The 22,752-nt window shown below is 45.8% G+C and overlaps 1 protein-coding gene across 3 annotated transcripts in view; it reads right to left on the reverse strand.

Moving 5' to 3' along the window:
* ME3 (malic enzyme 3) overlaps positions 1–22,752 on the reverse strand; it is a 205,005-nt gene that overhangs the window by 97,688 nt on the left and 84,565 nt on the right. For all 3 annotated transcript variants that reach the window (XM_045815639.2, XM_045815638.2, XM_045815640.2), the window contains exons 3-4: positions 10,891–11,024; positions 7,808–7,957 (exon numbers count right to left, since the gene is read on the reverse strand). In XM_045815639.2, the coding sequence (XP_045671595.1) occupies positions 7,808–7,957; positions 10,891–11,024 (284 nt within the window). The remainder of the gene's footprint in view (positions 1–7,807; positions 7,958–10,890; positions 11,025–22,752) is intronic.

The following is a 22,752-nucleotide window of genomic DNA, read 5'->3' on the forward strand; positions in this document are numbered from 1 at the left end:
CTCTGGGGAAAGAGGTTATGGTAAATTTGTGAACGGGAGCTGGAGTGGAAAGCTAGGGACCAGCACTCGCTCCCACCTGCCCTGTTCTTCTCTCTCCACAGACTTGTTCATTTACTTCCTTCTCTTCTCTTCCTTCATAGCTGGCATCTGCTTTTGGTCTACCATGACCCAACTCTGAAGTCTAAACCACAGCATACTTTTTGCCTCAATTCCTCTTCCTAACTACAAAATTCTCCCTACATAACTTCCCCCATTTTCCCATGACACTCCTGACAAGGACTCCAACAGGTCCAGCCCATCTTTTGAGCCAGGCCACGCTGGTCACTCAAATGTTCGGTCATCTTCTGTCTGATGCGTTTTCCTGTCTAATCAACTGCTGACATGGGGGGTGTGTGTGCAGTTTGGGAAGGGAAGACTTCGGTGCAGTGACAGAGGCTTCAGAAGGAAACTGGGGGAGGAGGAAGGAAGCACCCTGGGGACTCCTTCCCACCTCCCCCTCCACTGATCTTGTGAATGAGACCTGAGGGAACCCAGCAGACACTTCAACAGTTAGGCTTGTGGAGAGGGGTGAGCTAGGGATGGAAGTTCTGTTATATTATCATGATCTCAGTCTTCGATACACTGCCAGGCTGGGGTGGTCTGGAATAGGGACAGCACTTTATTGACTCCTCAAAAGTCACAGAAGATCCGAGCTGGAAGAATTGTAGAGATCACCCAGCTCAGCTGCCTGGGACCCACCTCGGGAATTCAGACTTAAAGCTCCCACATGCTTTTAATGCACGCTGTCACTGAGAGCTATGGCTCTAACTTGACCCTCTTCGTTTTACAGGTGGGGAAACAGGCTCAGCTACATGACGTGACTGTGGCTCTTTTAAAGATATCTTCCTAACTTGGTTATAGAGTTTGGGTTATTAAATCAAAAGTGGTTAGAGCTGGAAGAAATCACAGAAGCCATGCAGTCTAAACCTACACTTTGACTTGAAACTAAGGAGCTAAGTGACTAGCCTACAGAGTCAGCCAGGAAGCGGGTGGCGAGGGCTCCAAACCACGTGTCTGGACTCTTAACCCAGCACTCTGTGCACAACACTAGGGCTGCCAGAGGAGAAGCTAGGCAGACCCAGCTGCAGACTGTGTTTCTTGCCCTGCTCCAGGGAGCCTTTCCAGCGGCACAGCTGAAACAGCTTGGCAGAGACACCTGGTGTAACTGGATGGGGCGCAGTCTCGGCCAAAAGAATCAGCACTTTGGTGCCCTGAGGATGGGGAGGAGGCAACCGGTCTGATGATGCTAATTCTTGCCTTCTCCCCACCTTCCAATTATGCCGGGAGTGTGTGTGTGTCTGTTCCTGATCAACTACCCGCTGGGCTGGAGTCCACGTGATGATGGGCTCAAAGGCCGTCCCTGGGTGTCAGGGGTCTACTGATGTTTGCTGAGGTAAGGCTGTCTTTGTTTTCCAGAGTGGATTTAAGTCCAGATGTTGGTGCCCACTGGTCCTGTGTAGGGCTAGAAATGGCTTCAATTGGCATTTGGGAAGCAGAGGCATGTGCCTCAGGGCCCTTGTGTATGTGTGTATGCGTGTACGTGGGGAGAGATGATTGAAGATAAAAAGATTCCAATGGAAAAACAAAAACAGATAAAAGAGTAAATAAAAAACATGTAGGTTCTCAAAAAGAAAAAAAAAAGAAAAAAAAATGAGGCAATGGCTTAACAGACATAATGAGAGGGAAGCAGGAAGCCCAAGGAGGTGAGTACAAACCTTAACCACTCCCTTTTTGGTGGTTGGGGTGAAGGAGAAGTGATGAAAAAGCCGTGTCCCTTGAAGTTTGTGAGGAACTGGACAAGGAGAAAGCACATGCACATACATTCAGTTCCTCTGACCTTTATGACATCCCCATGAGGTGGACAGTCCCTGTGATCCAGGCTTGGGGGAGGCGGAGTAGCTGGGCTCCATGGTTAATGGGGGAGCTGACCCATTCCCTCTGGACTCCAGCCCCAGTGCTCTGCCCACCACGGGATAGTGTGTGTGTGTGTGTGTGTGTGTGTGTGTGTGTGTGTGTGTGTGAAGGGAACTTACATGAAGGCAAGCATGCAAATGTTTATCTCTGAGGTGTCATGTTGACCAGGCCCACAAGCAGCTCAACGGTGAATGCAGGAGAGACACGGGAAGCTGGTCAGCTATGACGTCTTAGACAAGTTAGCCTTAGTTTTCATCTGGGTAAAGTAAGAAGCCCCTTTTGGGGTTGTGGAGGGCTCAGAGATAAAGGACCTGAAGTACCTAGCCGAGGGCCCGCCAGGAGCTTCGTAAGCATTCCATAAATGGTAGCAGTTACTGTCCCGCAAAAATGTTACTGGATTTGCAGATAAGGAAGACAACAGCCTAGCTCAGGGCCCAGGGCTGCTGGCTTTGTCCAAATCCACACCTGACTTCAGGTGTGTTCCACAGAGCCTCCGCCCAGTGAAGCCAAAGCCCACTTCCTACTCTTGCCTCTCCCACTCACCATAGCCTCTAGGTCTGCACCTGTCCCTGCCAACAGGTTTGCCTGGTGGGCACAAGTACAGATCACTTCAGGTCTGTGTCCAACAAGACAGGAGGACTTCAGAGGACTGAGCTGCCCTCAGTCGGGTCACAGTTTAGACTCTTGAGGGTGACTCAGAGTCAGATGACAGAGCCCCGGGGCGGGGGGTGGCTGGGCAGGTCACAGCTTCTGAGCACTTAGGAGGGCCGGGCCCTTCACACAAGGGATCTCACTGAATCCTCACAAGCAGCTACATGAATGGACATCACTTCCATTTCACAGATGAGGAGACTAAAGGGGTGCTAAATTATCAAAAGTCATCGGAAACTGGGATTCAAGGCCAAGTCTGCCTGGCTTCAGAGTCTGTGCTCCTTCTACTACCCACAGCACAGCCCTCATCACCCATACAGGTGGGACCCCACAGAGGCTGGGGAATGTTAGGGTTCCAGGGATGTGCACATCTCTCAGAGCCCAAGAGGATGAAGGTGAAGACGGTGAAGACAAGGTTTAAGCTTGTGAGGAACTGGACAAGGAGAAAGCACATTCACACACATTTAGCTCATCTGACCTTTACGACCTCCCCATGAGGTGGACAGTTCTTGTGATCCAGGGTTGACCAGGTTGGTCAAGATGGAGGTGCCTGGGGGAAGGGAGGGTATTCCCTCTCACTGGACAGCAATCTACACCATATTGGCTCCCCCCCCCCCCGCCCCGCCCCAGCAGCCCCTTCTTAGCTGGGTTGCATTTTGGACTCCTGCCGGGCCTCACCCGGGGCTTGCTCCTCTTCTGAGTCACATGTTAATGACACTGAAGGCCCTTCCTTTAAGCCAGGCTCTGCAGGATCTATGGCCCATGGAGGCACATGCAGAGGATGTGCCAAGGGAGAGGCAGGAAGGGGCAGAGGAGGCTCCACAGAGCCCAGAACCTGGTGTGTTTATCTGCCTGGGGATATTCAGGTGCCCTTGAGATAGTCTAACATCTCCCTCAAGGCTGTGAGGCAATGCAGAGCCCCGGGCACATTGGAAGTTCCATTTTAGCATCAGCTGGACCTAATTAGTTTGGAGGGGGGCAGGCCCTTTCACAGAGGACTCCATTGTTCCTGGGAACCTAGCAGGAATGTTTATCATTTCAGAAACCAAGAAGGAGCTGGCTCTCTCGGTCTTGGCCTTGGGGCTGTCCTCCTTTCAGATGCTAATCCATAAAGCCATTCTAAGCCAGGCCTCAGATGAAGCAGGGCTGAGGTGGAGCCCAAACTCTCAGTTCCTTCAAGAGCAAGGCAGGTGTGGAATCAACACCTGGAAAGCAGCCAAATGGAAACCTGGAGCAACAGCTCAGAATGTCACATGTCAAATAGTTTAATTGGGTAATCATCTGAAGAGGTTTGTGCAAAACATATGCTGGAAGTCTGTACCAGGAGTGTGAGGAAAGAATCCAAGAACACAATTCAGTCTGCCCACGCCTGCCTCAGCCCTGCACAGCCTCAGGCCCAGGACCTGCCTGGATCATTCTCTCGCAAGAGAGGCTCAGGAAACAGGATCTAGCGATCCCCACCTTAGAGCCCTAGGCAATCAGGCATTCCTGGAGCCACAAGGGCACCCAGTCCCAAATGCCCACCAAATGTGACCAGTCCCAGACAGCAGCAGGCAATGGAGCACAGTGGTTCATGTCCACATTCTGGTTTACACTGCATGGGTTTGAGCGCCAGCCTTGCTGGGTATGAGCTGTGTGACTTTGGGCAAGTCACTTCTCTGTACCTTAGTTTTCCCATCTACAAATGGAATGATAGTAGTACCTACCTCTTAGGGGATCATGATAATTAAATGAGCTCATATATATAAAGATTTCAGAATAGCACCTGGCTTTCAGCAAACAGTTTACCACCCTTTTCTCCTGCTCCGGGTCAACTGCAGGGTTGTTTTCCACACTAAGTGTTCAGCTTCTGTAGTACCCTGACTGCACCCACTCAGGGCTGACCTGGTTCTCTGGGCTCAAGTTGGTGGCAGGGCCCTGTTTCCACCCATATGAACCCCCCACTTGGCGACCATGTCCCTCTCCATTGCTGACCCATCGGAGAACTGCCAATGAGGCCTAAACCCAAGTGACATCGCTCCCTATGACTCCAACCCCTGGGCTGGTGGGAAGGATACCAAGCACTTTCCTCTTTTTGGGCAAAGCCACTGGCCAATTCTCCTATCTCTCCAATCCCCTGTTTCAGCCACCAGGAGGTCTCAGAGGCCTTACTTCTAGCAAGGGGGATGTGGGTGTGCCTGGATCACCAAATACTTTCGCCTGAATTCTTTGCTTTTGTTCTTTTATGGCCCAGCTCAAATGCCATGTTTTTAGCTTGGCTTTCCCTGATTCTCATGGTCAGAATCCTAACCTCACCAGTTGCTCAACTATGATCTTGGACAAGTTCCCTTCCTCTGGTCACCTCAGTTTCCCCATCTGTGAAATGGAGATACTGATACCAAACGAACCTGATAGGACATTGGGAGGATCCATTATAAGCCAATGGATGTAAAAGCCTACCACCCCTTGCCTTACGTTTCTTGCCAGGCACAGAAGGTGGGGAGATACCCAAGTGAGCTGACTACATAGGTGTCTACAAAGCCTATAAAAGCAAGCCCTTTCCTGGAATGCCCATTCTTCCTTCTTCACCCATGGAATTCCTGTTCAATCTTCCAAGACCAGCTCAAATACCATCTCTTCTGTGAAGCATTCCTAACGGCCCCCAGGGAAAATAAATTTCTCTCTTCCATGTACTCCTGTAATTCTTTGTCTTTATTAAATCTCTTATTTTTTCATAACTTTTATTATATTTAACTTATATCATTATTGGGTTCTGGAGGCAAATCCTGCTTGTATAGGCAGGATCCTGACCCTATTGCTGGTTTATCTGGAACCCACAACTGAATCTACAATCTAGTCCGTGGAGTCTGTGGAGAAGGGCTTCCACACAGCCTGGGAGTGGGATGGCCTTGCATTTCCACAGGATCTCAGCTGCAAGCCAGCAGAGGCAGTGAGCTATGGCTAAAGGAGTTCAGGAAACAGTGGGTTCTGGAAGAGCCAAAGCGTGTCTGTAGTTAAACGTGTGAGTTCATTTAGTGTTCAATGACTCGATTTTCTTTTTTAAAAATTTAATAGCGGATGTGTATAATATGACTCTACTTTTAGCAATTCTTCCTTCCTCCTGTAACGGTCACTGAAGACAAATCAACACTCACATTTATGCCAAGTTCCTTATCTACTCCTCACATTTTACCCTCACAATAACTATTTGAGGTGGGTAGTATTATTACCTGCATTTCATAAATGCGGAATTAAGACTGAGAGAGGATAAGGAGCATGCCCAAGGTCAAGGAGACTAAAACTCAGGGCTGACGGCAAAGACCTATCTCCTCCTACTCAGTATGCAATGCTACTTTCCCATTAGCGTGTCAAGTACTTGGCCAAGTACTGGTCTAGTCCATACGAATGGATCTGACATGTTTCCAGCACCCTCAAGAAATCTGCGTTCCGGTAGAGGAGGCCGATATACACATGATTAAAAACATGAAGCACAAAAAGTATAACTATGGACTAGAAGTATGTGATGAATTACAGGGGTGCCTGAGGGGGGCATGGGCAGTTCAGCCTGGGGGGATCAGGGAGGGCAGAGAAGCCTAGTCTCGGGTGACTTTGAAGGCTAGCCTCCATTCTGACGGAAAGAGAATGAGGACAGGAGAGCACGCAGATGTGGGAGGCAGAAAGGACCACATATGTGAAGGTGTGGAGAGTCAGAGTACCAGGCATCCTTGGGCATGGGGAACAGATCAGCATACCTAGGGCATGGGATTTCTGAGTAGGAGATGAGCTGTGACAGGCTTGCTTTTGTCAAAGTGATGGACTTGGAGGCTTGGAGGCTGCCTTGGAGCCTTGGAGGCTGCTGACAGCCTCAGAGTAAGGAAATGAGCTGACCTGCACTGGGCGGGAGAGAGGCCCTGGGAAGATCATTTCTGAGTAGGAACTGAGAGGTAAATAGGGTCCTGCATCCTTCAGAAAGGTACCGTCAGCTCCCAAGATCTCTGCCAGGACTGGTTTCTGAATGAGAATAAGAGAAAAGGAGTCTCTTTCCTGTTGAAAGAGGTAGGTTGAAGACCAGAACTGCTCCGGGTCCCAGTGCAGCACCCCCCACAGGAGTGCAGGAGCATGGCTATTCTGAGTGATAAGGACGTGTCGTTGTCCATAGCTGCACACCGCCCCCACCCCCCGAAGATGAGATCTGACACACTGCCCTCTGCCAAAGGTGATGCTGGGGCCAGAAAAGGAAGGAGGGGAACCAGCATCAGTCCCTGGGCTCAGCCTGCAAGGCTGAGTCCATATACTGGCTTCAGAACTGGAAGACTGCTTTTCCAAATTAACAAAAGATGTTCGAGATCCATGATTCCACATTCATCATATAGCAAATGATTTATACACGAAGATTTATAAATTCTATGGAAACATAAATGACATGTCTCTGCACAGTACGCTGTATCTTTACATGGTCTAGCATGGATTAAAACAATGTCCCATTGCATATAATAAACCCAGGCAACTTTTTTACCGTCTGCACTGGAAATACGTATTGATAATTACCAGGCACCTTGCACTGAGGATTTTTGGAAAATACTCCCATTTTTCCTTTTTTACATATTTTTAAAAAATATATCTTCTGAACTCATCACGAAAAAACAAAACAAAACAAAACAAAAAAACCCAGAACGACAAGCAATCTTTTTAGAAAACTGCCCCCAAATTCTTTGGCTCTGAAAGAAAACGTAATGCCAAATTTTTGCCTAATAAAATGACATTTTAAGTGGAATCTGAGTCAAGCCCCAAAGAAGGAATGAATACTGGTTCTTTGAGTCAGCAAAAGAATTTAGTCTTTGGTATCCAACACTCTATTATTCATTGGCCTGAACTGGCAAGAGAGCTGTCGGCACTGTGGAGATGACCAGAAAAGCAGGGGGTGGGGGTCGGGGGTAGGTGGATAATGAGAGAAAAACAATCTGAAATACCTCTCAGGCCAACTTTGAGCAACATGTTGGGCATTTATCATCCAGAGGTGGTGGAGCTTGCTAGATACTCTCTCAGCTCATTTCTTTGTGCATGGGGTAATTTCCTGAGCAAGTGCTTAAAATCAAATGTCTTGTCGAGCCTTTGGCTCAGTCAGGCACAGCCTCCAGAGCCCCATTAAGCAAGGCCAGAGGAAAGAATTGATTTCCCTTTATGAGACAGCCCCTCCCTGAGCCTGTGCCCCGGGATGGCTCACCGGGGCCTGCGGAAGGTCAGGCCGTAGTGCTGACAGGCCAGCCCCACGGTGGGAGTGTACACGATGGGCATGAATTTCTCCACGTCTGACGTCAGCACTCGGTAGAAGAGCTTCTCGTTCCTGTCCTGGAGCGTCATGAGAATGATGTACCTTGGAAAGGGAGACAAGAACCAAGCTGGTCACATGAGCCCCACAGGTGGCAGCACTAAGGGCCCCTGATGCAAAGAGGGCTCCCACTCAGCTGCTTACAATGGCACCTTCATGGTCAAATCACCATCTCCCCTAAGCATGGGTCTCATTTTCTATGAAATGAGGAGAATATCATCTACCTTATAGTACTTACTATTATTTGTGGTGTAGGCACAATTCTAAATATTTTACATTAACTCATTAAAAACTCCCAAAGACTCGTGAGGTAGGTACTAAAATACTGGCTATTTTAGAAATCAGGAGACTAAGGCACAGAGAGCTGAAATCACTCACCCAAGGTCTCATGGCAGAGTAAGGATTTGAACCTAAGCAATCTGACTCTAGAATCTCAGCCATGGTGCCAGATGGTTAGTTATGTTATTACTATGTGGACATTGATGAACGGCAACAGAATCGTAATATGCTGGGGCTGGAGTGGGGTCCAGGAAGATACCGAACACACCAGTGATGTATGAACTGGGCTTTCCCACCACACGGGGCTGGTTCCTGTCACAACCAGAACTCACAAGTGGCTGAGTACTGCTTGACCTCAGGACACATGCTCCAAAAAAATCTCTTTCTCACCTATTCCCTGAAGCCTAAAATCACTAAGCCAGGAAAAGAGCCTTTCATTCACAGTCCTGAAAATGTAAAAACCTCGGGACTAAAAAAGCCAGGGTCTGAAATTTATGATGGGGTGTAGGTGACTACTGATATCACACTCTTTCTGGACAATAGTTTAGGAGAACATGGAGGTGCTTGAGCCCTGGCATGGAATGGGGTGGGAGAGATGTTCCCATATGGGAATGATCCCTGTACCAGGGGTCCCTGTACCAGCCTGGTATCAGGCTCCTGGGTTTGAATCCCAGCTCTGATGCTTCTAGTTTTATCACTCTGGGGAATTCATGTGACTTCTTGGGGCCTCAGTCTCTTCTTCCTCCGCAAAGGCACTGGTCCAGAACTAAAAATAGTGTTTAGAAGAAAGGGAGGATTTCTGCTTAGAATACCCATCATCTCAGCTCATTACTGGCATGAACATTCTCTTACTTAGTAGCCATTTGTACACATCTCTTCCCAATTCTACATTCAGTGATGTCGAGTTGGTAACTTGAAATCAGTCATGGTTGGGATATTAACGTCATGGAAATGGGCAAATGCTACAAATCAGGGCTCCCTCGGTGCCCCAGAACCAGTTAGTAAACATTTACCAGCATACCATTACCCTTTCCCAAAAGAAGTTGGGGAGCCTCCTTAGCATTTCCCTGAGCACCTGCTGAAATAAGGAATTGTGGGAATGAGTGGGTCAGAGTGGTTAGCAGAGTATCAGGAGCAAGCTCTCTGGAGCTCCCAGGATTAGGACCATCCCCTGCTCCCTGGGCCTGCCACGTCTTCCCCAACATATAAGTAAGGTCTATCTATCTAGCTGAAAAAAAAAAATCGGAGAGGTAAGGATTTGGGACTTCTAATTTTGAGGAAAGGGGATTTCACATTAGACTTTAATTCTTTGTAAATGTAACAAAAGAGGGAAGTTCAGGTTGTTCAAAGTTAGAGCATGTGTAATGTTGCTGGTTGAATTCATCGTGTACTTTCTGGTTTGCTCTTCAGGGTGACATAGCTAGACCTAGTGTGCATGGAATAAACAAAAGGGAGAGACAATTTGACCTGGGCTGCAGTATGGCCTTGGACTTAATGGGAGTGATACCCACAGAGTTCAGTACTTCAGGAATAGAGGAGGGGGAAGTAGGCAGAGGTTTCCTTATCCACTACCATTTGTAAGCAATGGCCACTGTGGGGGGAGGACGAGAAGGTGAGTGCAGGATCACCCTAACATGCTGCTGAGCTCTCCCCCCAAGGGGACAGCCACACCATCAACGACCCCAAGTTTTGGCCATTAAGCTCTATAGATATGTAGGGGGAACCCACATCTTCCCCCTAAATTCCTGCTGGAGCCCATAGCAAGGTCCCATGTTTATTTTACAAGCTTTTGCATAGTGCCTCCTGTTATAAGTTACAGTTACTACGTAAGTGTTCTAAGCACGTTAAAATACTAATGCATTTAAGCCTCATCATAACCCTATGAGTTAGATACCACTGATATACTCAGGTACAAATGAGGAATGACACAGAGAAGCTAAGTAATTTTTGCTATTAATTGGTAGAATGAGGATTTGAACTTAGTCTGACACTGGAGTCTAGTCTTGTATGCCTCCAGCTATGGCATAGCAGAGCAGTTAGTTAGAAGCAGACTCCAGAGCAAACTACCTGTGTTCAAATCCTGGCTGTACCAATTCATAGCCGTGACCTGGGAGGTCAATACCTTCTTTAGTGAAACTGACAAAGCTGACCCTGTGATTCCTCAGTTGGCTCTTCATGTAATATGCCCCGTGGGAGAACCCAGAGGGGCTGCATTTTTTACCGTTATTAACTGTTCCCATGAACCTGTAACAGGTTAGAGGGTCTAAAGGACATCCTAGGTCCTTTCTGAGGTGTCACTGTGCATTTCCACTCTGCTCCCCCAACATTCCTCTTATTCCAGGGACCTGGGCCATGGACCACTTCTTCGACACACTTATCTCACTTGCTCCCCTTCCATGAACTTCACTGCCATCTGCTGAAGCCCTATCTGTGCTTCTCGGGCTGACTCGGGTACCACCACTTCCCAGAGGCATAACCAGATTGCACCTGTTGGAAGTCAGTCTCCCTTCCCAGTTCTGACTGTGCCTCAGTCCTAACAAGCCCCATCCCTCAGGGTAGACCACCACCCTGTGGAAGGTGGGTCTGGGATCTCTCAGGGTTCTCAGCCTTTCCTACTGGAGAGTACCAGAAAACCTATGTGCTGCAGGAAACAGCTGAGCCTGGGGCTTGGGTAGACAGAGCAGACTCTAGGCACTGACTTGTCCAGGTCACTCTGCTGCCGTTCGTAGTATCTCATGATCCGCAGGAGCTGGACGTCCTGGCTCAGGAAGCAGGGGGGGATCAGGCCGTGGATTCCAAGTTGCAGCCTTTCTTCCAGTGTAAAGGCCATCCCCTGAGATAACAAGAAAGAAATATACACACATGAAGGGATATGCGTGAAACTGAGGGACAGAGAGGTCCCATCACCAGATCCAATAGTCACTGATCCAACAGTAGGCTCTGCATTCCAATCCCACCTCTGCCAATTAAACAGCTGGGCAATCCTGTTCCAGCTACTTTGGCTCTCCCGAGCCTCAGCTTCTTCCTGAAAAAATAGGGGAAAATACCTACATTGTCAGGTTTTGGGGGTTAGTTTTTGTTTTTTAAGTTGCGTTTTATTTTTTAGAACAATTTTTGATTTATTGAAAAAATGGGGACGTAGTACACAGAGCTCCCCTCTATCCCCTCACCTAATTTCTCGTTATTAATATCTTATATCAGTTCGGTACATTCACGAGAGCTAATGAACCTAAAGTGACACATTATTATTCAGACTTCCTTAGTCTTTGCTTAAGGCCATTTTTATTGTTGTTCTTTTTTTTAAAATCATTTTTAAGAACATTTATTTTTTTTATAATAATTTTTTATTATATTATGTTAGTCACCATACAGTACATCCCAAGTTTTTGATGTAGTGTTCCATGATTCATTATTTGCGTATAACACCCAGTGCACCATGCAATACGTGCCCTCCTTAATACCCATCACTGGCCTAGCCCAATCCTCCACCCCCCTCCCCTCTGAAGCCCTCAGTTTGTTTCCCAGAGTCCACAGTCTCTCATGGTTCATTCCCCCTTCTGTTTACCCACCCCCTTCATTCTTCCCTTCCTTCTCCTACCGATCTTCCTATTTCTTATGTTCCATAAATGAGTGATGTTGTTGTTGAACGATCCCACATCACATTTAGTCACCATGTCTCCTTAGGCTCCTCTGTCTGACAGTTTCTCAGACTTTCCTTGTTTTTGATGACTGTGACAGTCTTGAGGAGAACCGGTCATGTATTTCATACAATACCCTTCTATTGGCATTGGTCTCATGTTTTTCTCATGACTACTGGGGTTGTGGGTTTTAGAAGGAAGACCATAGAGGTGAAGTGCCATTTTGATCACATCAGATCAAGGTCTATACTCTTAACATGATTTGTCACTGTTGATACCAACCTGGATCACAACCTTGATCACCAGGCTCGGTCGTGCTTGTCAGGGTTCTCCGCTGTAAAGTGACTTTTTCTTCAGAACTCTTCTGCATGGGAGACTTTTCTCTTTTACCTCACATATTTTTATTCAACCACTTATTTATATTAGAATGGACTCATGGGTATTTATTTTATATTTTGGATTATAATCCAATACTGCTTTATTTATTTTGTTACTCAAATTGTTCCAGCTTTGGCCACTGGGAACTTTTTCAGTTGGCTCCTGTGTCCCTTTGACATATTTTCTTAATTCCTTCCACCCTCCTCCTCTTTACTTCCCTCCATCTACTTCCTTCCCCTCCACTTCCCTCCCTTCCTTCCTTCTCTCCCTCCCTTTCTCTCTCTTTCCTTTCCTTCCTTCCTTCCTTCCTTCCTTCCTTCCTTCCTTCCTTCCTTCCTTCCTTCTTTCCTTTCCTCTCCTTCATCTACTTGTTACTTTCCGGCACAGGGTGCTCAGGCTCATCTTGTGTATTGCCTGCCCAGGTCCTAGAATTAGCCATTTTTTCCAATGAGGCTTGATTCCTTATTTGAAGCATGGCATTAGAACCTAAGATCTGGGCTCCACTTAATACACGTGCTGCTTACTACTGGGGTTTTATTGTTTCTAGTCCCTCTCAGCTGAAAGAGCAAGGAAATGAATCTATACTAAGCTAAACATAGCCTCATACTAATGTTTCTAATCCATTACCACATAGATCATTCTAGCCTCACCACTTGGCTGATCTGTAAATTCTCACTCCACCCATGAGAGAATTGTCTCCTGCCACCTGCCATCCATGTACTTAGTTATAGGATTCCAGTATACACATAGAGCAGTATCAGAATCGTTAACTTACGCCACAGTGGGAAACAGCTTAATACACTGGAGTATAGTGCTCATAAGCTGTTCCTCTTGCCTTCAGTCTTACAAACTCCACTTATTTCCAGATTACTCAGGTCAGCACTTTTCCTTCCATCCCTTCACTGAGGTTGTTGTATCATACACTTATAACACAGTTACATTCGCCTGTCACAATCTGCCTTCCTTCCCGGGATCCAACAACCTATTAAATGGTTTGAAAAAATCTGGATACATTAAGATCCATTCTTTGTACTGTAAAGTTCTATGAGCTTTGACAAATGCATAATATCATGAATCCATCATTACAGCATAGTACAAAATAGTCTCAGTGCTCCAAATATCCCATGTGCTTTACCTATTAATCCCTCCCTTCCTTCCCCGGGACCTCTGACAGCTACTGATTTTTTTTTTTTTTTACTGTCTGTACAGTTTTGCCTTTTCCAGAATGTCAGACAATTGGAATCACACAGTATGTAGTCTTTTCAGACTAGCTTCTTTCATGTAGCCATAAGCACGTAAGTTTCATCCATCCATTTTTGTGGCTTTATAACTCATTTCCTTTTTCTTTTTTAAAGATTTTATTCATTTATTTGACAGAGAGAACACGAGCAGAGTGGAGGAAGAGCAGAGGGAGAGGGAGAAGCAGACTCCCCGACTGAGCACCCAGGCATCCCTGTAACTCATTTCTTTTTATCATGGGATGACATTCCACAGTCTGGCTGTACTGTAGTTTGTTTCTCCATTTATCTATTCATCTTGGTTGCTTCCAGTTTTTGGTGAATATAAATAATGTTGCTATAAATATTCATGTGCAGGCTTTTGTGTGGACATGAGTTTTCAAATCAGTTGAGTAAATACGTAGGAGTGCAACTGCTAGATCATATGGTAAGACTATGTTTAGCTTTTTAAAGAAACTGCCAAACTGTTTTCTAAAGTGGCTGCACTATTTTGCATTCCCACCAGCAGCGACTGAGCTCCTCTTACTCCACACCATCTCTAGCATTGGGGAGTGTCAGTTTTTAACATTTTAGTCACTGTAATAAATGTGTAGTGGCATACGATTATTGTTTTAATTTGCAATTCCCTATTGACATAGTGATGTTGAGGATTTTTTCATATGCTTATTTTCCATCTGCATATCTTTTGGTGAGGTATCTATTCAGATTTTTTGCCCATTTTTTGTTTTGTTGTCCTTATTGTTGGTTTTAATAATTCTTTGATCAACAGTTTCAATGCAACCCATATCAAAATTCAAATGGCCTCTTCTGCAGAAACAGAAAAGCCAATCCTCAAATTCATATGTAATAACAAGGGGCCCTGAACAACCAAAACCATTTTTAAAAAGAAGATTTTGAAATGTAACACAAAGCTACAGTAATCAAAACAGTGTGGTACTGGCATAAGGACAGATAAATAGATCGACAGAATAGAATCAAGAATTCAGAAATAAACCATACATCTATGACAAATTGATTTTTGACAAGGACATCAGTCCGTTCAATGGGGAAAAGAACAGTCTTTTAAAGAGTTGGTGCTGGGACAACTGCATTTCCACATGCAAAAGAATAAAGTTGGACCCCTACCTCACATCCAATACAAAAATGAACTAAGAATGGATCAGTAACTTAAAATGTAAGAGCTAAAATCATAAAACTCTTGGAAGAAAACATAGGGGTAAATCTTCATGACCTTGGATTTAGCAATGAATTCTTAGATGTGATACCAAAAGCACTAGTAACAAAAGGAAAAATTAAGTAAATTGACTTCATTTAAAAATTTTCGTGCAAAAAGGACACTATTAAGAAAGTGAACAGACAACCTACAGAATGGGAAAAACATTTGGAAATAGCATAAAGAATTTGATATCTAGAATCTATAAATGCTACAGCAGAACAATCAACAAAAAGCAACCCAATTGAAAAAAGGGCAAATAAATAACTTGAAAGTACATTTCTCCAAAGAAGATTTATAAATAGCCAATAGCACATGAAAAAAATGTCAGCATCATTAATCATCAGGAAAATGCAAAGCAAAACTACAGTGAGATACTGTTTCACACCCACTAGGATGGCTGGAATAAAAGCAACAGTAAATAACAAGTGTTGATGAGGATGTGGAAAAATTAAAACCCTCGTACACTGCTGGTAGGAATGGAAAGTATTACAGCCTCTATGGAAAAATTGTTTAGCAGTCCCTCAAAAAGCTAAACCTAGAACTACCATAATGACCCCAGCAACTCCATACCCAAGTATAACCCCGAAGGAACTGAAAGCAAGGACTTGAACAGACACTTGTACATCAGCATCCAATGCGGGCGTTATTCACAATAGCTTCAAGATGGAATCAGAGCAATATATGAACAGATCAACAAGCATATGTGTACAGTGAAGATTTATTCAAACGTAAAAAGGGAAAAATGAAGGCGGGGAAAACAGAGGGGGAGACGAACCATAAGAAACTATGGACACCAGGAATGAAGTTCTGATACATGCTACTACGTGGATGAACCTTGAAAACATCATGCTAAGTGAAATAAGCCAGATATGAAAAGGACAAATACATGATTCCACTTACACGAAATACCTAAAATAGGCAAGTTCATAGAGACAGAAAGTAGATTAGAGATTTTTATTTTTAGTTTTTAAAGTAATCTCTACATCCAATGTGGGGCTCAAACTCATAACCCTGAGTGTTGATGAGTGGCATGCTCCACCAACAGAGCCAGCCGGGCACCCGTAGAAAGTAGGTTAGAGATCACTAAGAGCCAAGAGGGGCATGGTGAGTTATTGCTTAATGGATACAGAGTTTCTGCTTGGGTTGATGACATATTGGGATGATGATGGTGATGGTTGCACAACATTGTGAATACACTTTATCCCACTTAATTGTACACTTCCAAATGGTTAAGATGGCAAATTTTTGTTATACTTTCCCACAACTTCAAAAAATTAATAATGTATTATACCCCCAAACCACTGAGTCGTACACTTTAAATGGGTGAATTATAACTCCATAAAGCTGTCTTAAAAGAATTCTTTGCATGTTTTGGATACAAGTCTTGTATTGCACATGTATTCTGTAAATATTTCTCTGAGAATGTGGCTTGTCTTTTCATTCTTTCACCAGAGTCTTTCACAAACAAGCCTCTTCTGGTTCGGGCACTGTCAGGGAGATGGGGAATCAGTGGGGTGTCATGGAATCTGCTCCCTGGCCTGGTTAAGCCTGATGGAGACAGTGTCTGCTGGCAGGAGTTCAGGGACTGTTGTCCAAGGGACACTGGGAGGCATGGAGACCAAAGCTGTTCCACCTTTATCCCAACATGGTAAGGTGCTACCCATGGTGTAAAGGAGATCTTTTCTATGTAGAACTGAACCAGCACGATCTCGAAGGTCCTGGCTCCCCCAGGTCCCTGGCTTTCTCATGAAGGGTTCTGGCAGCGAAGACAGTAGCGGGCCCCCAAGTGGCTGCTGTGGGTGGAGGACATCAACAAGGAAGGGACCAGTATCCCCATGGGGGACTCAGAACATCTCTTAACTAATAGTTAATGAATACAGTTAATACAACCTTCATTGTATCCAAGGCTGATGATACCTGGGGCAACTCTGGTTAAGCCCTCTATTCATAATGAGTCCCAGGTAACGATAGGTTCCTCCTAGAAGTGCAGAAGGCTGTGTGGGTGATAATTGAGATTTAGATTGTTCAGAGGGCAGTCTAGCTTCCCCCAGACCCTTTGGGGAGGGGAAGCTTGAAAAGCTAGGGAGCACCAGACATCCCCACACTGCTCTGCCAGCTGAAAAAGACTTCATCTACTATAATTACTACAAGCTCTTCTATAGAGAGTTCAATAATGATGCAAGCCCATCTGTTAATCATCCACACCTTAGGGTTGTGGAGATCATCAGCTCCAAGAAAGGGACTCTAATAAACACCCAAACTTACTGTATCCTTACAACCACACTGTGAGGAGGTTTTACAACCTCCACTTTCTAGATGAGAAGGCTAAGCAAGAGAGGTTATGTCATGCTTTGGAAGTTGCATAGCTATTCCCCATATTTTATTGCTTCTTAGCCAGGATGCATCTTACAATAAGTAAGTCCATTTGGTGGGATCGTTTTCTTGTAATGATTGCTTTGACTGAAGGAAAGTGACAGAACCAAGATTTGATCTCAGGATGCATTCTTGCTGTTACAGTATTTCCCTGCCAGGACCTTGGTGACATGGACCTCAGAAAATGTGAGTTGGGGTGGGGGTGGTGAGGGAGGACTGGAAAGAGAGAAAAATAAAGAAAAGAAACAAATGAAAGTTTAGACTTCTTAGTTACTCTTAATTTTCTCTGTTTTTCTGTTTTGTTTTGTAACTTAGGAATCTGAAACTATGAATACTGGGCTCCTCTACTGTTTTTAAAAAGCAATAATGACACCTCAACTTGATGAGAATCCTGAAGAGCAGCTGTCCCTCCTCTCAGAAGTGCTAGAACTGTAAGAAAGATCTACCCAAAGATAGGCTTCACTTTGAAAGTATGACTCACAGAGAATTCTCTACGTACTCTTCACACAAAGAATTCCAAAATTTTTCTTCATCAAACCCAGAGTCACCAGTTCATAAATCCCCTGTGCTGGACACCAGCTTTGCAAGGTTGTGCAACACTGAGGTCCCTGATCATTTCGCAGGAAACTGCCTGCCCTGGAGACTGAGCACTTTCACCAAACACCATTAGGCAGGCGACTGTTCGCTGGCTTGGTAAAGACTGTGATCATCTCTTCTTGGCCCTGGGGACCCCAGGGAGGCCCAGGCACTGAATGATGACATCATCTTTGTTAATGACCGCTGTGGCTTTTAATAACAGATCACTTCTCTCTACAAGGCTAAGTGTTTCTCTTGGCTGACTGCCACCAACTTCTTTTGTATTTGAGGAAAAAATTATGGCTGTTTAGCAACTGGTAATTTCAGGGATTTAAAAAAAAAACTTCTAGAAGCTTCTTTTCATCCTGAAGCTAACGTTAAGGCAACTTCAGATTTACAAGTTTATAAAGCAGAAATGCAGGCACTTTAGCTGTACCATGGCCTCTGAAATAGGATTGGCACAAGATGATTCGCTAGCCGGTGGGAAAGAAGTATTAGAATTTATATTTCTCTACAAAAGAAATAAACTTTGCTCATTGACACTCAAGACTCTTGTCTTTATGTCAGAAAGTCACATAATTCCCATAAGGTATACCAGGAATCCTAAGATAGAAGTCGGGCTTGTACAACATGGAGGAGTTGGCAGTGGGGCCCTTATTCATTCTTATCACATTGAGAAATTATAGTTTCTGTGTGCCTGGTTAAAGAAAAGTCACGCATTATGTTATCTAGTTTTTTTTTTAAAGATTTTATTTATTTATTTGACAGAGATAGAGACAGCCAGTGAGAGAGGGAACACAAGCAGGGGGAGTGGGAGAGGAAGAAGCAGGCTCATAGCGGAGGAGCCTGATGTGGGGCTCGATCCCATAATGCCAGGATCACGCCCTGAGCCGAAGGCAGACACTTAACCGCTGTGCCACCCAGGCGCCCCTACGTTATCTAGTTTTAAAGAAGCTCTCAGAACAAGTGGCTTTTGAAAAATGGCCAACTCTTTTAGTAATAGGTCAACCTTGTGGTATTCGCACATACCAGTAGGCACCTACAGTTGCTATGTTGAAACAATTGAAATATTTCAATTGTTACAGAGCCACTGCTCTGATCACTCTTTCAGCCAGATGTACCCCCCAACCAGCTCTGGCTTCTCTCAGGGAACCTCCGGACCTCCCCGAGGTCCAACGGCCAAGGGGTTAAAGTTGGGTAGAGTGGGTGGCCTCCAGACCCTATTCTAGAACTAAAGGCCTGGGACCGTTCTGATTGGTCAATACCTAGGCTGTACCAGTGTGAATCTTTAAACTGTCACCCCTGACTTTACCTAGCTTATCATCTTCTCTGAATGATCATCTCTGGCCCAGCTGCTGAACTCTGCCCATGGGCTCAGCATTGCCCAAGTTCCCAGGACAAAACTTTCTGACATCAGAGAGAAGATTTTTGAATAGACCCCACTGTCCAATGGCAGGGCTCAGAAGCAGCAAGCTGCATCAGGCTGTGCCCCTGACCCAGCGTCCTGCTGTTCAGAGATCCAACTGCCTGGGGCCTAGTTCCTTATGACTTAGCTTTTCTGAGGGGAGGCCTCCCTGTCCCACCTGGTGACCTGCCTGGTGCCTTTGGATCCAGAGCCTTGCTGTACACCTGACAATCTCTTCTCATTCATTCCAAAAGTATTGATGAGTTCCTACTTTGTGCCAAGATGACCATGTTAGACACTGGGGAGTCCCAAAGGAAACAGGAGCTGCTCACTGCCCTTGTGAGTCTATCAGAGGAGTCATGTGGATTAACACATAATGGAAATTCTGGGCCTCTGCTTTGGGCAAGCCACTTCACTGATCTCTTTCATGTGTTACAGGATTCAGTGAAACAATACACGTGAAATGCTCAGCGGAGACCCTGGCACAGAGGAAGTGCTTGATGATGAGTGCTAGGTGTTCTCTTGATAACCATGACTATTTTGTTCATGAGGCAGGGTGGCACGGGAGAGTTCATTCACAGATGCTGGAGGTAAGCCCTGAAGGGTGCTCAGGAGCTAGTCTGGCCAAAGGGGCTGGAGGAGCAGGGGCTGAAGCAATGTCACTGCATCCAATGTGACTGCCCACCCAAGGCTGGGCAAGGTTCCTCCCCATGCCCCCACAGGCTTCACACCAGGACCCTGCCCACTGTGCTCTGATGGCTTCCCTCCTCCATCTCCCAATCCACAATCAGGGCCCCCTCCTCCAGGAGGCCGTCCCTGACACCCCATTTCACATAGCTTTCCCCTCTCCCTCAGCATCAGTGTCATACAGTTTAGTACACAAAACATATTTTTCGTTTGATTTCTTCAGCATTAACTACTAGGTCATAAACTTGGGGTGGTAGGAAGCAGACACTTCAAAGCAGCTCACACAGACCTGCAGCACAATAATTCCATCGTCAATCACAAGAGCAACCATTACCTTTATTGAGCACCCACTGGCCCGGGTCAGGCACCGAGACAGGCACTTTACGCTCGGCATCTTTAATCATCACAGCAATCCTGGGTTAAGAGTCCTATGATCATTATCCCCATGTGAGGACTAAGAAACTGAGGCCAGAGGGGTAATTGCCCACGGTGACATGGGGAGTCGCTGGAAGAACCAGGAGCAGAACCCACGTCCACATCTTCCCAAGGTTCACACTCTTTCCTCTGAGTGAACCAGCTGGGAGTTCACTGATCAAACGGGCTGTGGATCGAATTGGCTTTTATCTGAGTGGGGATGGAAGTATTCTGCTTCTCCAAGTAGCATCAGTGACCCTAACAGTGCAGCTAGTGCTGAGTGATCATCTGTATGAGCCCCGGATCAGTCAGCCCATCTGCACACAGGTGTGAGTGTCCCTGGAGATCACGTGACACACATGCAGCCTTGTTTCCTCTGACCGGCGTTATTATGGAAGGGAGGAGAGCAGACACATGTGTAACAGTAAAGGTGCTCTTTCCGCCATCATTACATCAGGCTTGGAGAGGACAGCTTCTGCCATAACCCGCTTCCTCCATCAATCAGCTGTAGCAGCAGAGAGGAGCTACAGCTGGGACAGAGCTGTGGGCTATGAGCCCCCAAACTGTGCAGTGAAAGCTGATGAGCTGCTAGAGGACCAGAAGGCATTTCCTCCTCCTTCTGCATAGTACTTCATGACTCCATCCATTTGGGATTGTTATGAGTTAGGGTGACATGGACTCCAGAAGGTACGAGTGGGGTTATGGAGGCTACTGTTCTCTCACTGAACTCCCCAGGTTTATGAAAGTCCCTGAGTACACTCCTGGGATAGATATTTGGGATCTTAGAAACTCATGCACTGGGAAGTCTTAGCAGACACAGATCTGAGAATGGCCTTCCCCCCACCCCAGACATACTTCTGTGATCAGGTGCAAAATTACAGATCCAGAAACACACTGTAAATTCTTCAGAGTGAAGGATACACTGCTCATTAGTGCCCAGAACTAACCCTAACCCAGTTTTGGGCTCAAAGACTGGGCTTTGGTGCTGTGGGCTGCAAATGCACAGAGGCTGCCTGTGACCTTTCTATTTATGATGTACAGAGAAGTTCTTGTTCCGGTGCTAAATACAATCTCATTTTCCTTCTATAGGGTGAGGACTGGGACACAGAGGTGCTGTGTGCCCACAGCCAATATGGGGGAATGGGAGGGGAGCTGCAGGCAAAAGTTCTACATTCAGTTGCTCTACTTTTGGCCTTTGTGATCTTGGAGAGGTGACTTCACCTTTCTGAGTCTGCTGCCTTCACTGGGTGGTTGTGTAAGCCAAATGAGAACGTGGATTTTGAGATTTTCTAAATTCAAAAAAGTGACAGAAAGGCTAAAAAAAAAAAGGCCATGACTATTGCAGTTTCAAATCCCTCTGGGTTCGGGACTCTAAGCAATTTAGCAATTGCCCTTGATGGTATTTATTTCCTTTCTCGCCACTTCTTCCCTTCAAGACAGTAAGTTCCTTGAGGACAGGGATTATGACTATATGAGCTGCGTGCCCCTTCCGTCTAGCACGACTTGCATATTTTTATTGCTTTATTATTTCTGAAATGGTCTCAGAGGGCTCATGTCATTTGGTCCTAGGCAGGGCAGGTGTTATTATGCCCATTTATAGAAGAGAAAATTGTGGCTCAGATGGGTCAATGACACGCTGAGGGCATGTCGCTAATATACACTGTTCAAAAGCATGTGAGAATAATGGCTACTTCAATTGTTTTGCCATCGGAAGACTGGTATACGCACAATTGTTGGATAAGGACCAACACGCAAGAGAAATGGAAGAAATACTTGGCGACTTTAGGATTTTGTCCTAACTGAACAAGGGGAGAGAGGTAGATAGTTGGAAGGCTTATGAATCATTCTCTTGGCAAAATTCCCTGTGGCAGTTTAAATGCCTCATAACCCTTTCTTCCCAAGAGACTATTATTTAAAATTTAAATAGTATTGTTCTTGGCACCTTGATGGCCCTCTTACTCAGCTGACCCTCCACAGGGCAGCTGCAGAGGAAGGTGACAGACAGGGGAGCTGCTGAGGACAAGGGAGGACCTCTTCCTTCCTCCAACAACACAGGCCCAGCTTGAGAGGCCTGGGTCAAAAAGTGAACTATGACCAGAAAGAATCAAACAAACAGACCTATTTGGGAAGGTCTCTGAATAGGCATTGTCCATGTATGCCCGGTGTGTGTGGGTGAGTGGGTGTAGGTGCCAGACCGGCATGTGAGGCTGCCCAAGGACAAGTTCATCCAACAGGGCAATTGTCCAGCAGGTCACTTAATCTGTTCCAGCCCTGATGTCAACCAAATCCTCCTCCTCTGCCTCAACTCTGCTACCTGATCAGGTGAACCACGAAGGACGGCATTTTGTCCCGGGGACACATGGGATACCAGAGTAACCAGCCTCCTTCTCCGTTATGACATTGGGAAGCAGGAGTTCGAGGCCCAGGGTCATTCTGGATTGACTTTATAACAACTGTTTCTATTTAACTACCTCTTCGCGTTTTACAGAGCAGGTTTATTTCCTTTGCTATGTTTGACAAGCCCCCAAAAGAAAAGGAACATCCCTATGACGGTGGGCCCAAACGCTGCTATCCATTAGAACCACCTAGGGAGCTGTTAAATGCCAAGATCACATCCCACCCCATCAAGTCAGAAT

The sequence above is a fragment of the Ursus americanus genome, chromosome 16 (assembly GCF_024610735.1).
Source record: "Ursus americanus isolate L20-20 chromosome 16, mUrsAme1.1.p, whole genome shotgun sequence".
NCBI classification, from domain to species: Eukaryota; Metazoa; Chordata; class Mammalia; order Carnivora; family Ursidae; genus Ursus; species Ursus americanus.